This window comes from Rhinoraja longicauda, chromosome 2 (assembly GCF_053455715.1).
Source record: "Rhinoraja longicauda isolate Sanriku21f chromosome 2, sRhiLon1.1, whole genome shotgun sequence".
In the NCBI taxonomy this organism is placed as follows: Eukaryota; Metazoa; Chordata; class Chondrichthyes; order Rajiformes; family Arhynchobatidae; genus Rhinoraja; species Rhinoraja longicauda.
In genome coordinates this window covers 29689543-29706912 of record NC_135954.1, presented here as the reverse complement: position 1 = coordinate 29706912, position 17370 = coordinate 29689543, and the positions used below count along the sequence as shown (strand labels likewise).

The window sequence follows — 17370 nt, the reverse complement described above, 5'->3', positions numbered from 1 at the left end:
ATCAGATCGTTGGGTGGTGCAGCGGTAGAGTTGCTGCCTTACATAGAATGCAGCGCCGGAGACCCGGGTTCGATCCTGACTTCGGGTGCTTGTCTGTACAGAGCTTGTATGTTCTCTCCCCGTGACCTGTGTGGGGTTTCTCCGAGATCTTTGGTTTCCTCCCACACTCCAAAGACGTACAGGTTTGTAGGTTGATTGGCTTGTGTAAATTGTCCCCAGTGTGTGTAGGATAGTGTTAATGTGCGGGGATCTCTGGTCGGCGCAGACCCAGGCTGTATTTCTAAATTAAATTTTAAAAATCAATGTGCAGCATGTTCAAAGAAATTTAGAGAATAATTTTATTTTGGTTATTTTCCCTTTTTCTATCCTTGCCGTTTATATTTGTGTCTTCTTTTAATAGCCAAACTAAAGTGAACAAAAATATGTGTGCAAACAAATCTATTACTATTGAGACGGTATTTTAATTGATCCATCTATAAAAATACCTTACACATTCTTTTAATTTTCTACTTTTGGTGTTTTATGTTTGACATCACATTTTTCTACTTTTAAAGCACAAACCAATGTTATTGCAGTGCTAAAATTAACTTTTCCGTTATAAACGTGGTAATGCTAACATTAAAATCATAATTATGATACTTACAAACTGGGTTCCAGTTTCAGAAAGGTACAATTCCTTTTACACTTCTCCTTTAGTGTATTTTAATCTTACGCCTCAGGAGAACACTCCCTTTTGCATCAGTGTGAGTCCTTTCTATGTACTATACCAGGCGTTCTTAAGGCCTCTCCCAGTAAAGACTTGTTGTTATTGTAATGCAGATCAGCATCCACTAAAAAATGTGATTTCCTTAGGATCCTTACAGCTGTCAGATTGAAGAAACATTTAGCCCATCAGTCTGAGAATTGGATTTAGAAAAGGCTGGCGAATGAAAAGCCAACCTGAAAATTCATGGTGCCACAGCAGTCCCCAAACAATAATATAAATGTGATTTACCTATAAACTTTTATTTGTTAAAACACCTAATATACTGATAGAATTTTAGATAGATCAAAAATGGAATCCTTCAAAAGATTGCTAATATAAATTTGAAATATGTTCATATATTTACCATGATAAAATAAATATTTTTTTCACTTTATCAAAAAACAATGCCCTGTTAATCGTAGAGCTTCCTTGAGCTTAGTACTAACAAAACAAATTCAAACATGAAGGTTATTACATCTTATAATAAATATATTTGACAATTTATATTATTGGTGTTTTACTGTGGTGATCATGCATGGCAAGCAGATATTTTTTTGAGATTGTGTTTTGTAGATAAGTAAAATCTTATTAAACCTTGCTTGGCCTTCTGCGAGTTATCTGTGGACAGGTCATATCAAAATAATGCATTAATATCTGAATTCCACAAATATGTTTTGCAACAGTACACATTAAAGTATCTTAAAATATTGCATTGTTGAAAGCTGAATGTTGTTATTATCAACTGGGTTTTACTGCTGCCTCCAAAATAACCACAGTTGAATAACGAATCCATTGAATTTTTGGATCATTGACGAATTATGCTTTTTGACTGATATAAATGTGAAAGTTAGTTGTGATTTTTAAATTAGAAATATAAATGAAAACTTAGCACTGCAGTTACGTGTTAAAATGTTTTGACTCTTTAAACTTGAATCTGAACAAATGGATTTCATATAAGTTAACATTCACACCAGCAGATATGAGATATCATTGATTTTGCAATAAAGATTAGACAATTCTAATTAATTTTGATTTAATAATGGTCTAATTTAAAGCCAAGACAAAAGAATTTAATGTTTCCCCTTTAGTTGTTATTTTGATCACTGTGGCATTTTTAGTCCATCGGGCTACCAAAATAAAAAGGTCAAGATGTATTAAACAAAGGTTAAAAACTAGTGAGATGCTCTTTGTATGTGTAGGAAAGAACTGCAGATGCTGATTTAAATCAAAGGTAGATGCAAAATGCTGGAGTAACTCAGTGGGTCAGGCAGCATCTCTGGAGAGAAGGAATGGGCGACGTTTCGGGTCGAGACCCTTCTTCCGACTGTATTTTTGACTCTTTGTATGCATGCATATATATTCCAATTATTTTTCTTTAGTAGAACATTATTAAATATGGTAGAATAATTAATTTTGAAGGGTTTGTTATGTTTAGGTATTTTTTATTGTAATTTTTGTGTCAGATTTTATATGTGAAACAACATTTAAGAAATTCAATGATCTCTACTTTCTGGACAAAGTATATATTTAGTCATGCCTTTACTAGTTGCAGTCTTGGTTTAAGGTACAATGTGATCGTTAATGTTTCATTTTCTGTATGTTTCCACGGTAGAATGATGAAGCTACGATTATATAAGTGATGATATTTCAAATTGCAGATATTTACTATTCTTGACATTCTGTCATATTTAAAAAACACCAACTCTAATACATTGTGTAGCTGTAGGTTGATTTGCTCTTTCATTCACCAGGAAGATGTGCAGGATAGGACAGAACTGTGTTTTTCCCCCTTTTAAAATTGCTTATTAGTGCAAACCTTCACATGTAATGTCTTTGACTAAGTCTGTTCTGATCAACACTACAGGGGGTGGCTCAGTTGGCTATCTGCCTGTCAGAGGAACCAGAAAACCATATTAAGGCAGCGTCTGCTTGGGCCCTGGGGCAGATAGGAAGACACACTCCAGAGCATGCACGTGCTGTTGCTGTGGCAAATGTTCTGCCGAAGCTCCTTTCACTCTACATGCAGACTGGAAGCTCTGAAGACCTTCAGATTAAGGTAAAACATTCATATTCAATCCAAGTCAGCCACTGTACCAATGTAAGTAATGAACATCTAAGACGTTTTTCTAAAGATCAGGAAAATATATTGCCCAAATAAGACGAAAATACCTTTGCACTATTTTACTCAGACTCTGAGAGAGTACATTTTTCAAATCATTTCCACGAAGAAAATTGGAGAGAATGTTAATTATTTAAATAGTTCATCACACCAGTGCTTCTTTATTATAGATTTTAATTAGTGTATTAATACTCAATTATTTATGCTAACAGAAATTATTCCTGATCTCCTGTCAATAATGTTTGTATAGGGGATAATAACAGCCTTTTAAAGTGTGTCACAGTGAAGCGCTTCAGATGATGTCATAAACCATGCAAGTGAGGTTCAAGTGGTTAATTACAGAAATACTAATCCCTAGATATCACTGGTTAACAAAATCCAGGCCAGCTGTTTGTTGTTTTAAGTGGGAATCCTGCCAGTTGTAATAAAATCAGGTGAAGAAGAGTGATGCTTTATTGAAAACCAGACATTGCATTGTTTTGTATTGTTAGTTTTTGTCACATGTAGATAAGACTTCAGTCCTTCACCTTGGTGTGTTAAGCACATCAAATTTAACCAGTACTAAGTTATTGGATAATTTATTTTCTTAACTTTAACATGCAGGAAAATATTTTGTGTTTATTACAACACAAACAGAAGTTGTATTGTCTACCCGTGGAACATAATATTGAACCTACTCAATAACATACAAGCAGTGCAATTGTGTGTTCACTTATTGTACTAGTCAATGGGATCCACCAATTGTGTAAATATTGTGCACAGAACTCAATCTGTTTCCTCTTGACATCTTTCATTTTCTAATTATTTCTCTGGCAGTCAAACATTGCAACAGTTATAATGTTAAATATTTCTATGAGTGTCTTACCTGGAGTATGTGTTATTAAAATAAAATACTTTGTGTTCAGAGTAACTGATATGGATTAACCCGCTGTTACTTATTTAAAATCAGATATCAACATGGCATCTCAGAAAATTTAAATGAATATAGTGTAGCCTCTTGCATATACAACAGGTGCTGTCTAACTCTCGCATTTAATCCATTTCAGAACAGCAAACAGAAAATTCCCATTGATTTATGGCTAAAAATCAATTGACGACTACTACTGCCATTAGTTGATTTTTCTAAATGTTTTCATGCTGACAGGATGAAAGGGCAGCTACATGATTGCCTAGATAGCTTTTGTGCATTTGACAACCAATGAATGCACATCAAACTGAAAGTGCAGACACTTTGAAGAAACTACCTTCACTTTATTGGCCTGCACAAGCAGTAGTTCATTATAATAAAAAAGGTACCTGCACAATGTTACTTACCCATTTCCCAGTCAAGATAATGACATTATAACCTAATTGAAAGAAGGTGATGAAAGCATGTCACTGCGAATTTTCTCCATCGCTTTATTTTTCCCAGTTTATACACTAATTATTATTCCTTCGCACCATAATTTGAAAACGAGTACATGTCACTTGGTGAAAATTAATTCAGCAAAAGATTCAATAGGTCTTTGATTCTTGAAGCAGGTTGATATGTGCTTGTGAATTAGAACTACATTTTATGCCAAGAATTTTAGGTAAATTCTGCAAAATGATTTGCGATTTGAATAACCTTTAAAAGTTTAAAGGCATACCTTTATGGAAGAAAAAATAAAATTCCAGTTGTTGCAAAATTTCAGCTGCATTTGCTGATAATCATATGATATGATTTTTTTGGTTATTATTGTGACTTAGCTTAATTTTATGCATGACGTTAGCATTAATGGCCGACCATATACATTGTGTCCCATTTCAGAAATCTACAACTGTGCCAATAATTAGCACTGAGACAGTCTGATGCCCTAATTTTGATTATTTTCAGTAGGTTCTTCACAATTTTATTATGGTTTCCAATAGGCTAAAAAGGCACTGAAGAACATTTTGCAGAAATGTACGTACCTGCCAGCTCTTGATCCTCTACTACATGATGCACCGGCCAATGTGCTTAAACATGTTGTTGGGCAGTACAGTAAGGTAAGCAAAACACTGAATTTAAAACACCAATCAGTTCAGCCACTAATTGTTGAAACCTTTTGAAATTGAAGAATTTATAGTCTTCATTAACATGATAAATAAATTGGACTTCCAATTGCAAAGCAACTTTTAATACTTTTTGTAATGATTATTTAATTTACTGCCCTGTTGTATATTCTGAAGAACAAAGCCAAAAAAACTCAAAAGCCCAGGATATCCCAGAATTCTAAATCTTTATCATACCAGTAAAGTACCTTTGGCAGAGCAGTCAACATTGTAATAGAGGAAAGTATGGGTGCCAATTTTTAAAAGGCAAAGAGTTCACAATGTCAAATACCTAAAATAGCCAGACAATTTGTTTTGCAGATGTTGATTGAGGAATAAATACTATCAGGCATCATAGAGATTTTCTCTACTCTTTGAATAGTGGCAAGAGCCTATTCGATATGGCGGCACAGTGGCACAGTTGCTGCCTTTCGGCGCCAGAGACCTGGGTTCGATACTGTCTAAAAGGAGTTTGCACGTTCTCCCTGTGACAGCATGGGTTTTCTCTGGGTGCTTCGGTTTCCTTCCACATTGCAAAGACGTGCAGGCTTGTAAGTTAATTGGCTTTTGTAAATTGTCTCTAGTCCCGAGAACAGAACTGTTATATGGGTGATCGCTGGTCGGCGTGGTATCGGTAGGCTGAAGGGCCCGTTTCCACATTATATCACTAAACTAATCTAAACTAAACTAAATCAGATTTTTAAAATATTAATCATCTTCCTTATTTCATAATGTGAGTGTTCCTGCTAAGGGCAACATTTACTGACTGCTTGAGAGATGGATGACAACTTGGTTTAAAATCTCAATCAAAAGAGCAAACTATATCAGTGCTGCATTGAATTACTTTGTTGAAATTTCTGTTGAATCTATAAGATTGTAACTCAGTGACTCTAATCTTTGGGATAAGGAGACTAAATGACAGGAATAAATGGAGAAGGGCACTCATATTTAATTGATGTCTTAAACTTTCCAATTCCCTCTTTAATTAATAAATTCCTATCTAAACTTGATCTAGGAACAAAATATCTTTGTAACAAAATATGTTGTAATTACTTCCTCCCACTTTGGTACTGCTGCGCCTCCAGTGGCAACAAGGTGTAATGACCAAGTGCCAAACGTACATGGGGGATAAAAGTATTTGAGGAACTCGGTGGGTAAGGCATCATCTGTGAAGGGAAATGGATCAATGACGTTTCGGGTCAGATGCTGCCTGACCCATTGAGTCCCTTCAGCATTCATTTTTAGCTTGAGATTCCAGCATCTACAGTCTTTTGTGCAATACAGCTGGCAGAGATGCTGCCTCACCGTGCCAGAGACCTGGGGTTCGATCCTAACCTTGATGCTGTCTGTGTGGAGTTTGCATATTCTTGCTGTGACCATATAGGTTTCTTCAGGGTGCTCCAGTTTCCTCCCAAATCCAAAGACATGTGGATTTGTAGGTTAATTGCCCCCTGTAAATTGCCCCTAGTGTAGAAAGTGGATGAGAAAGTGGGATAATAGAGAACTAGTGTGAATGGGTGATCGATAGTCGGTGTGGATTTAGTAGGCCAAGGACATGTTTCATGCAATATTTCTAAACTAAACCAAACCCACATGAACAGAGTCCGTGATAAATCTGAAAATAGGAACTTGTAATTGTAAAGGGTAAATGAAAATGCATGCAGACATAATATAACATATTGCCTGTTGATATTATGAGTTGTGAACATATAAAATCAAGAATCTTAGAGAATTGTAGTAAGATGGTGAGACATAATTTGATCGGTAATCTAGTTACTTGGACTAAAAGTCTGGAGACCCAAGTTCATATCCCTGAGTTCAGATGGCAGTTGTGAAAGTTACATTTGGTTAAGAACTTGGAATAGCAACTATTCATAGCAAAACCCATCTGCTTCACTAATGACCATTAGTTGATGTAATCACCTTCCAACCTGGTCTCTTGATTTTAAAGAGAAATTACAGATTACAGTGCAGAAACAGGCCCTTCAGCCCACCAAGTCTGTGCAGACCAGCAATCACCCTGTACACTTGGACTATCTTACAATTTACAATTTTACCCAAGCTAATTAACCTACAAACCTGTACTTTTTTGGAATGTGTGAGGAAATTGGAGCACTCGGAGAAAACCCACGCGGTCACAGGGAGAACGTTCAACCTCCGTGCAGAAAGCACCCATTGTCAGGATGGAACCCAGGTCTCTGGAGCTGTAAGGCAGCAACTTGACTCCTGCACCACTGTGTCACCCTAACTTTTGTACACCTCTGTAAGATTGTCCCTCAGTCTCCCACGCTGCATGAATAAAATCCTAGCCTGCAATTCCCTTGAGTCTGGGCAACATCCTCATAAATATTTTCAGCATTCTTTCCAGCTTAATAGCATCTTTCCTGTGGTAGGGTGACCAAAACTGAACACAATACTCCAAGTGTGACCTCTCCAGCATCTTGTATAACTGATGTGCTCAATGCCTTGACTAATGAAGATCAGTGTGCCAAACGCTTTCTTCACCTATCCGTAATAGCATTGCAGAAGTGACCATCAAAAAGTCCTCCTGAAGACAAAATCCCATGCTAATAACACACTCTTGTTATGTTCTATGACACTAGAATCATTCTATATGGGATAGAGTGAGAACAAATTTGGCAGCTCAAAACTGGGTATCCATTGTAACATTGTGTACCATCAGCAGCAGTAGTAATGTACACCATACACATATCTAGTCTCTTAACTGGCATCTCCCACACTCTACCAATACCTGAAAGCCAAGGGATCAGCTCTGTTCTATGAAGACTGCAGAAGCAGCCTAACAAAGCTGCAAGTTATAATTACATGCGTGCCATCGCTATATATACAACCAATAAATAATTTGGTAACTTTGTAGTCTTTCTGCAATGTGTTCTGAATGGTATTGGAGAATGAAACAGCAAAAGAGAGAGGGGGACTCCAAGAGTACCCCCATCCGTAATAATATGAATGTCAAAGAGGAGGCTGAACATATCATGTTCAGCCAGAACTGCCGAATGGATGACCTACCTTGACTTCTTCCTAATATCCCCACTTATAGAAGCCAGCCTTGTCTGGATTGAGACGAATAAGGGGCCATTGTTGGTTAATGCATGTATTAAATATATTTTTGTAGTTTTCCCCGTGCCTTTCTTACAACCAAAATGAATCCAGTCATTGCTGACCATGTGAAAGGGATCTGATAATCTGAAAAGAAGACACCAAACTACCATTAATGGAAATTGAAATCATAAAAGGAGCCTGGGTTTAATGAGGTGCAATCTGCCAAAACATTTGACCCATACCAGCCAGAAGACATTTTTGCTCAGTACAAACAACTCTCATTGTTCAGCAGCCCTGATCGTTCAAAACCTGCCTCACAATGGCATGGAGGGTGGGCCTGGAGTCCTGAGTGCAAGCAGGGTGTGAGGTATAGTCATGGGTCTGGATTTGATGTATGGCTAAGTTTGAGGTCTAGAATGCCAGAGGTCAGGAACATGGATAAATTTGCAGCTGGAGCCAGGGTCAGGAGTCATAGAACTGTGTGGCATGGAAACAGGCCCGTCGGCCCACCTTGTCCATCCCGCCCAAGTTGGAATATTGGGCTAGTCCCATTTCATTGCATTTGGCCTATATCCCTCTAAAAGGTTTTCCTATCCATATATCTGTCCACAAGTCTTTTAAAAAGTATTTGTGAATTTGCTGCACCCTTTAAACCTAGTTCACTGAAAACTTATTATGCCATGCTTAAAATATTTTGAAAAGTGAAATAAAAATGTGTTGTGGTATTATTAAAAATAATATCCAATAGTCTGGAACATTTGTGTAAGAAGAAACTTCAAATGCTGGTTTAAACAGAAGGTAGACACAAAAAGCTGGAGTAACTCAGCAGGACAGGCAGCATCTCTGGAGAGAAGGAATGGGTGACATTTCGGGTCGAGACATTTGCAAGTTTGGCACCACTGATGGAGCTGGCTTATCAAAGTTTATCAGTATAGTAAGTACTTTGCAAGTAGTGGGAACTTAGTTCCTTCCACGCTTTTATGACTTATTGGACCTGTCAAACATTAATAATATGTCCATCATAAAATAGTATGTTCTTCCACGCATTAAGCTAATGTATTGGGGATTGATTGTTTCATAACAATATAAGAAAAATATAAATTAGAAAAATTGTCATTCCCTGCCTACTTTATGATAAAATCACAATTTAAATCTTTTTTTTTTCTTTGCTGCCATTCTGCCTGATAGGTACTGCCACATGATATCAAAGCCCGCCGCCTTTTTGTCACAAGTGGTGGACTGAAGAAGATTCAAGAGATTAAAACTGAACCGGGTTCAGTTCTGCAGGAGTACATTAATGCCATTAACAATTGTTATCCGGAAGAAATTGTCAGGTGATATTATTCCCCTGAAGCTTTCTCTCATCAAATTTGTTTAATTGTTATAAGGATTTTTTTTTGAATGGCCATTTTTAAATTTGATTATTGAAAACGGTTAATTTCTTACACTTAGCCAATAATTGGCAATTTTGGTGGGTGTGGCTGCCCTCAAGGGAAATACTATGCATGCATTCACCACAGCTTCAACATCGTGAACTGTGCGAGGGAATGAAAGGTACAATAGTGGTTATAGACTGCAACTCATAGGTTGTGAGGCCAAGTCTCACCATAGCAAATCGTGAATTGAATCCAATAAATCTCATCTTTGGTAGCATGAGAAAATTACAATGAAAGCTGATGAATTGTTGTAAAATCTCAAGTAAGTTATATGTCCTTCAGGCAGGGGTGAGCTACCATTACACTGTAAGGCTGAGAGTGTACATTTCACATCATGTCATTGGTATTTACTGCCATCAAGGCAAGTGTTGGGCAATTAATCCTGTGTACCCAATGTTGTCATAATAAAAATAGAACTGAAGGATGAGAACGCCTGCATAATTTGGTAGAGAGGAATGAAAGCAGCAGCAGGAATTATAGGGCTGAGGGAAAGTGAAAATCGACAACTCAGATTATATCAAAACTCTTTCCAAAGTTAATTAAACTGCTAATGAACCACTGTGAATTTAGCACTACTGAGTTACTGATGAAAGCACTAGTAAGTAAGTCGCTGTATTTATTGCTATATTTACTATCACCTTTTCAATCCCCATTCAATGTCAGTCTTTTTGTAGTTTCATCAATTTTTTGTTCCCATATAGACTGTTTAAGAACCAACTCTTTTTACTACCCCTCTCTCCGTGATTAACATATTGAAATCTCCAACTTGCTTCTCCCAGAGGGATCTCCCACATGCAGATGGTCGCATCCAATTGTGCTGGCATTAAGGTTGTAGTGTCTATTGTTTACACTAAATTTAACCCTTCACATGCTCTCAGATTCATCAGTTTTTGTCCCTCCCCAATATGTTTTAAAATCAACAAGTTAACAGCTTTAGAAATAATTGATGAACCAGAATTTTTGGTTTAGTTCTTGAGATATAGGCATTGCAGGTAATATCAATTCCTAATTGCTCTGGAAAGGTCAGTTCCTAGTTCAGACTCTAGACATTTTAGACATTTGACTTTAGACATTTCTAGTGTGGAAACAGGCCCTTCGGCCTACCGAGTCCACGCCGACCAGCAATCACCCCATACACTAACCCTAGGAACAATTTACAATTTTATCGAAGCCAATTAACCTACAAACCTGTATGTCTTTGGAGTGTGGCAGCAAACCGGAGTAAAACGTACATACTCCATGCAGACAGCATCCATAGTGAGGATCAAACCCGGGTCTCTGGCGCTGTAAGGCTGAAACTCTACCCCTACGCCACTGTGGCTCCCCTCTTACTGAGAGGATAGTGATAACCATCTTTCTTGAACTGATGGAGTCTGTGCGGTGAACGTTCTCCCACAGTACAAGCAGGAACCTGGAATGTTAATGCCAGGACATATCATTCATTCAGTTTAATTTCCATTCTGATTCCGACGTGTCAGCGTTTTGCCTGACTTGATTTGGACCCTGATTAACAAATTATCATATACCTAATCTTTAAAGATTCACATCCCTCTTGGAAATTGATTTACATTTTTTTTAAACTGTGTATTTGCACTTTTTTAAGGTTTCTATTGTGTGTCCGGTAACACCTCATAAAACCTTAGTCACATAGTCACACAGCGAGGAAACAGGCCCTTTGGCCCACTTGTCTACGTCGACCAACATGCCCCATCTACAGTAGTCCCACCTGCCTGTCTTGGGCTCATATCCTATTAAACCTATCCTATCTATATACCTGTCCAAATGTTTTAAATGCTGTGATAGTACCTGCCTCAACTACCTCCTCTGGTAGCTCATTCCATACACCCACCAACCTTTGTGTTTAAAAAAACGTTGCCCCTCAGGTTCCTATTAAATCTTTCCCCCCTCACCTTAAACCTGTGTCCTCTGGTTTTGATTCCCATGGTCTGGATAAAAGACTACCCCTCGTCCTCCTGCCCTCCAAGAAATAAAGTCCTAGCCTGCTCAACTTCTCCCTATAGTTGGGGCAGCACGGAGGCGCAGCGGTAGAGTTGCTGCCTTGGAGTGCTTGCAGCGTCAGAGACGCAGGTTCAATCCCAACTATGGGTGCTGTTTGTACGGTTTGTCTGTTCTCCCCACGACCGCGTGGGTTTGCTCTGAGATCTTCTGTTTCCTCCCAAACTCCAAAGCCGTATAGGTTTGTACGTTAATTGGCTTGGGTTTGTATACTTGGTATAAGTGTAAATTGTCCCTAGTATGTGTATAATAGTGTTAATGTGTGGGGATCACAGGTCGGCGCGGACTCGGTGGGCTGAAGGGCCTATTTCTGCACTGTATCTCTAAACTAAATTAAACTAAGCTCAGGTCCTCGAGTCCTGGCAGTTTCCTTGTAAATCCTCTCTGCACCTTTCCAGCTTAACAACATCTTTCCAAGAAGAGGGTGACCAAAACTGAACATAATACTCCAAATGTGGCCTCATCAATGTCTTGTACAACTGTAACATAACCTCCCAACTTCGATACTCAGTCCTCTGACTGATGAAGGCCAATGTGCTGAAAGTAGGCCAATGCGCCCATATTTAATATTTTGATCATTGTGTCATGATTATTTCAATTATTTCATTCACCCCGGTGAACATTCCTGTTTTCAGGTCCATGTCATGGTTAAATCTAAATTAATGGATTTGTCCAACTCCCTCAGGTTGACTGACCAGCATATATCAAATCTAAAATTGGGACCTCGCTGTGAATAGAATGAATCACAGGAACTTACGTCCTGTGGTTCAGCAGCATATTATTTCAATGTGCTATGTCACCAATCTGCTTCCAACCGTGCTTTAGTAATCCTCTTTGTGCATTTACTTATATGATCAATTACTCAGCTGCTCTATATCTTTTATTTTTGTATTTCAATTTTATTTAGCATCTCCTCTCTAGTCTACTGAACATTGGATTGCTTTTGAGAATATGTTTCATTATCTGCTGAAGTAGCCCAGAAACAAAGCTGTTTTATAGAACATAGCGCAGGAACAGGCCCTTCAGTCCACAATGTCTGTGCCAAACATTATGCCAAATTAAACAAATCTATTCTGCCTGTATGTGATCCATATCCTTCCATCCCTTGCATATTCAATGTTCCTATCTGAAAGTCTGTTAAATGCCACTATCATATCCACTTCCACCACCACCCCTGGCAGTGTATTCCAGCCAGCCACCACTCTCTGTGCAAAAGAAAACTTTTCCTGCACATATTTAAATTTCCCCTCTCTATTCTGAAAGGTATGCCCGCTAACATTGGATATTTCGACTTGGGGGAAGGGGGGAAGATTGTTACTGCTACCCTATTTATGCCTCTCATAATTTTATAAACCTCAATGCACACAAACTATGTTTACATTTCTCTTCAGGCCAGGTCTGACTACAGCCAACCTCCGATCCCTGAGTATTCATGACAAGCTAGGCTGTTACAGTGACAAAACACAGAATATGTCACGTGTTGTGAAAGAGTGCCTGCTGATTAGGTTCAGCAGTAGACTAGAAGAACTGAGCATGACTACTGAAGAAGCTATTGGATCAGATGAGCACTACATGTCTGCTAGCTAACGCTTCTAAAATGCTAAGTGTACTCTGAAACACTTCACTTTTAATAGAGAGTACTCTGAGCACTAACAGTGGCAATGTGCAGTTTTGTATTATTGCTAGTACAGTGATCCCAAAGATCTGTAATGAAAGTATTCCCAAAATGTGTAGGATTTACATTTGTTAAACTGAAATAGATGCATTGTTTGCTGGTCTTATATTCAGTGAAATGTTAGAAATGGCTTGAATAGCGCATCAAGCCAATAGTTCAGCTGTGTGAGCAATCTACCATAATGTTATTATGCAAAATGTTTATGGTAAAAATATTAAAGTACTTAGTATGTTTAATGCAGGACGTAACACAAGTACTTAGTATGTTTAATGATGAACCACAGGACGTAACACATATCAACATTATGAAACACAATTTGGCACTGAATCACAAGGAAATTTCAGAGAAGATGTCCAACACCTTAGTCAAGAAGACAGTTTTTAGGGAGTGCCTTAAAGTAGGGAATGACAGACAGTTTGGGGAGTAAATAGCAGCTTTTGGGTCGATATACCAAAAATGAGCCTACTCCATACCTTAAAGGGTGAAGAAGCCTGTAATGTGTAAAACCCAGGTTAACAGAGATTTAGGGTTATATGGAAGAAATCGTTTTCATTGCATGCAGCTAAATTTCTCCAGGCTTCTTCTATTTCTTCAATGATATCCAATCATAAATGTTTCTCTATGATTTCTGCAGATACTACTCTCCTGGATATTCGGATGCATTGCTGGAAAGAGTTGAGAACTACCAACCAGCTCTTTAAGAAACATTACGGATGTGTTTTTCTCAAACTAATCGTAGTTTTGGTTGGCTCACTTTTTAAAAAAACTCGAAGCATCTACTAATTTTGCTCAGTTTTCCAAGATATTTTGTAACAAGTATTAAATTATGTCCCAAGTCCGCATCCAGATTCTTTGATTAATTTCAAATAATTTTGTTTTAATCATTTTGCTGAATCCGAAAAACTTCTTTGATGAACACGTTTTGAAATCCATGATTTGTATTTCAGTACATCATTTTGATTTTAATGGCGGTTAGTACTTCCATGCCTCCTGCAAACCAATACCACTGTGTATTTCGCAGAAAGGAAGCCTAAATTATGCGAATGGTTGTCAGGGCTGTGGATTTACACTAACCTTTTGTGAAGCCGGATTTCAGTGGCCACAAAGCACTTATTTTTTGTATTCTGTAATCTGCAAATTTAAGCTCATATATGCGGCGCTCTGAAACTCATTGTTGCATCAATAAATGTGGTGACTTGGGTTTTAAATGAAAAGGTTTGTTTCGAATCATTACAAATCAAACATGTCTGATATCCAGGTGTTTGAATCTGTACAATATTTTATTCACTGCTGATTGCTCATTCAAATCGAGAAAAATATCTATATAAAATTAATAGCGGGGGAAAAAGCACAGGGTGTCGCCCTGCTTTTGAATCTATTGCATTTGCAGGATCTGCTGAATGGTAATGTGTTCTATGTATTCGTCTGACGTCCTGTGGAAGTAATTTATAATTAGCACCAGGACAGAATGTGACAGTGGCTGACCTGCTGAATGTAACTCTCTTCGATCTTTCCTTTTAACATCGCAGACCATAGTGCTGTTCAAAGGAGGATTTTTGTATGTGAGGTGGCTTACATCTGCGTGAGAAATCGGGTTCTATTCTACGTTATTTTCTGCAACGTCGGGAGAATCACCTTTATGTATTTTCCAATCTACGTTCCATTTGGCTATTTCGTTCTCTGTCAGGTGCCATTTCAGAGTTGCTTCGTTGTGCTTTGATGTGTTTCTTATTCTATTGCGTAAGAAATGCATCGAACATCACCTTAATAACATTTACTTGAGCATAACTACAGCTCGAAATTGGTAAAGAAAGATATGGAACCGAATTTAAAACCAATCGTCATTCCATTCGCGAGGTCCATGAAACAAATGATTAATCTTATACTGAAATCCAGTTTGGAACAATAATTATGATTTCAAGAGAAAATACGTTTTATGTAAAGTCTAAGTGTAAATTCGAGTTGTTATTTTGGGGGAGTCGAACGTGGAGCTGCAGTACGGGCTTGTACTGGGTGCAGCTGCTTTGAAGAAACGGGTGCTCGACGAGCAGACGGTGGAGTCTAAGTATGAGCTGAGCGCGCCAATCAAGCCTAGTGTTTTTTCCCCCCGCAGATGCCGGCTTGTGCGTTGGTCCGTTGTTCCTCATAAAGCCTGAATAGGCCGACAAAGCCAATGTCTTCTCTTCGCAGTCCCTTTAACTTCGCGTTTAAATGTCTAAATAAAGAGGACGGTTTGATATTAAAAAAACCTTTGTATCGACCTAGACAAGATGTAAGCGGTTCTGATTTTCCAAACAGCTAGGAAAGATTAGTGTAAATCGCATGGGATTCTGGTAAATCGCTGTTATTTTGGGGAATATCTTGCATCTCAAATCCTGCCGCGGCTGATCAGATTTAAAAAAAATAAGCGAGTGATAATGTAAGCATGATTCGCATTAAATATGTAGTTTGGAAGGACTGTATGTGTGTCAGGTGCTTCTGGAGCCGAAGCGTTTCCAGTCAGGTTGCTATCTCTGCAGTCTGCCACGCTGTTAAATTTAAGCTAAACACTCGCTCGGTTCCTCTTTCGAACAAAGCCATCCTTGTGTGCAACTGGAACGAACTATGTGAGCTCTCGCCCCCTCGCTCTCGCACTTTCTCAGGGCTGACCACTGTAACACGAAGCTGCCCACTCAATCATCTATCCCGAATAAAATGTCTTCTTTCTCCATCCCCGCGATTCCCTTCCAAGGACACGGAGTAACGTGCTGATTTTCGGGAGGGAGCGCGGGGCAGCAGCAGCGATGCATTTTCCCCGTTTTTTTCGGTCACCCCTCTTGATGCAGTTGGCGAAAGGCTGGAAATGACAGGCCAGAAGAATCTGATCCTTGACTAAAGGTGGGGTTTCCTGTAAGCAGGTTCCCGGATTGCCTGACACTTGAAATCTGATTGCTCTTTTTCAGCCTCGTCTGGACGCGCGGGGGGAATAAAACATCAGCATGTTCACGTTTTGCTTTGAAGCTCCAGGGCACATCAGATTTTCTGAACACGATCAAATGTGTCCTGCAGATGCTGGAATCTTATCAGCTTAGCCTGGAGTTGCTACAAACCTTGCGTCATATGTTGCTGTTTTGCGACAAATGTCTCCAACCACACGAATCAATCTACCCATGAAACTGTTTTTTGCTAAATCATATAATTGATTCCCAATGTACCTGTTCATGCGGTTGTCTGAATGTCGCTATCTTCGCATCGATCCGCCTCATAGTAACATGTAGGTTCTGGCTAAAACAAATATGGAATTCCTGAACCAAATTCCCAGGATATCCTTTGTGCCATTTGTTCCTTGTGCTTGGAGCGAAGTTTCATCTACTTGAAGCCTACTCCCGTCCCGTCCATGTAGATTTTTGCTGTTTTAAGTTGACCGCTTCTGTCAAAACCCATCAAATAGAAAGTTAAAATCGTATATTTTTTAAACATTAATCTTCTAAGTTGACATTTTCCCCGCAACTAATCAGGCAATATTTTAAGGTTTTTCTCTTTGAGAAGCATCGGCAAATGCAAAATACGGCGGTGGAAAGGTCACCGGCCTAAAACCTGCACTTGTATTCATTCTACCTCAGCAGACGCTGCCTGAATTCACGAGCCCTTCCGGTATCTGACACTTTCACATCTACAGAAATAACGATTATTTGCCACCTCAGGAGGTCCGAAAGCGCTTTAAACATCGCGAACTTTGTAAGTGCAACATGGCATAAACTGCGGTGACCATCTTAGCACAGCAAGCTCCCACAGAAAGACACGAAGTGTTGGAGTAACTCAGCGGGTCAGGCAGCATCTATAGAGAACATGAATAGTGACATTTCGGGTCGATACCCTTCTTCAGATCTTCCACAGATCTATAATAACCAGATTACTTAGTTTGGGGTAATGTAGGTTGGGGAAATTCACCAGGACGGGATAATTCTTGTAGGCACGAGGAACTGCAGATGCTGGAATCTTGAGCAAAACAAGGGGCTGGAGGAACTCAACGGCCCAGGCGGCATCTGTGGAAGGAATGGACAGGCAACGATTCGGATTGGGACCCTTCAGATAATTCTTCTACTCTGAAATTGAGTCAAAGGACCTTCTCGATACATTCCGGGAGAATTTGAGGCCCTGCGATATTTGACGTCGCCTTGGGAAATTGCGCCTCTGACAGTGCAATTCTCGCACATAATAGTCGGGGTTCGGTTGTGGAAGTGTTGTGGAAATGTGATAATCCCACCACTTTATTCAATCAGGA

The 17370-nt window shown here is 38.9% G+C and overlaps 1 protein-coding gene across 2 annotated transcripts in view; it reads left to right on the top strand.

Moving 5' to 3' along the window:
• spag6 (sperm associated antigen 6) overlaps window positions 1-14261 on the top strand; it is an 86618-nt gene extending 72357 nt beyond the window's left edge. The window contains exons 8-11 of one of the 2 annotated variants that reach the window (XM_078427683.1): window positions 2610-2801; window positions 4755-4871; window positions 9168-9313; window positions 13741-14261. In XM_078427683.1, coding sequence (XP_078283809.1) covers window positions 2610-2801; window positions 4755-4871; window positions 9168-9313; window positions 13741-13807 — 522 coding nt within the window. In that variant the 3' untranslated portion in view covers window positions 13808-14261. The remainder of the gene's footprint in view (window positions 1-2609; window positions 2802-4754; window positions 4872-9167; window positions 9314-13740) is intronic. The other variant, XM_078427691.1, reaches the window with a different exon arrangement.
• Window positions 14262-17370: the final 3109 nt, after the last annotated feature.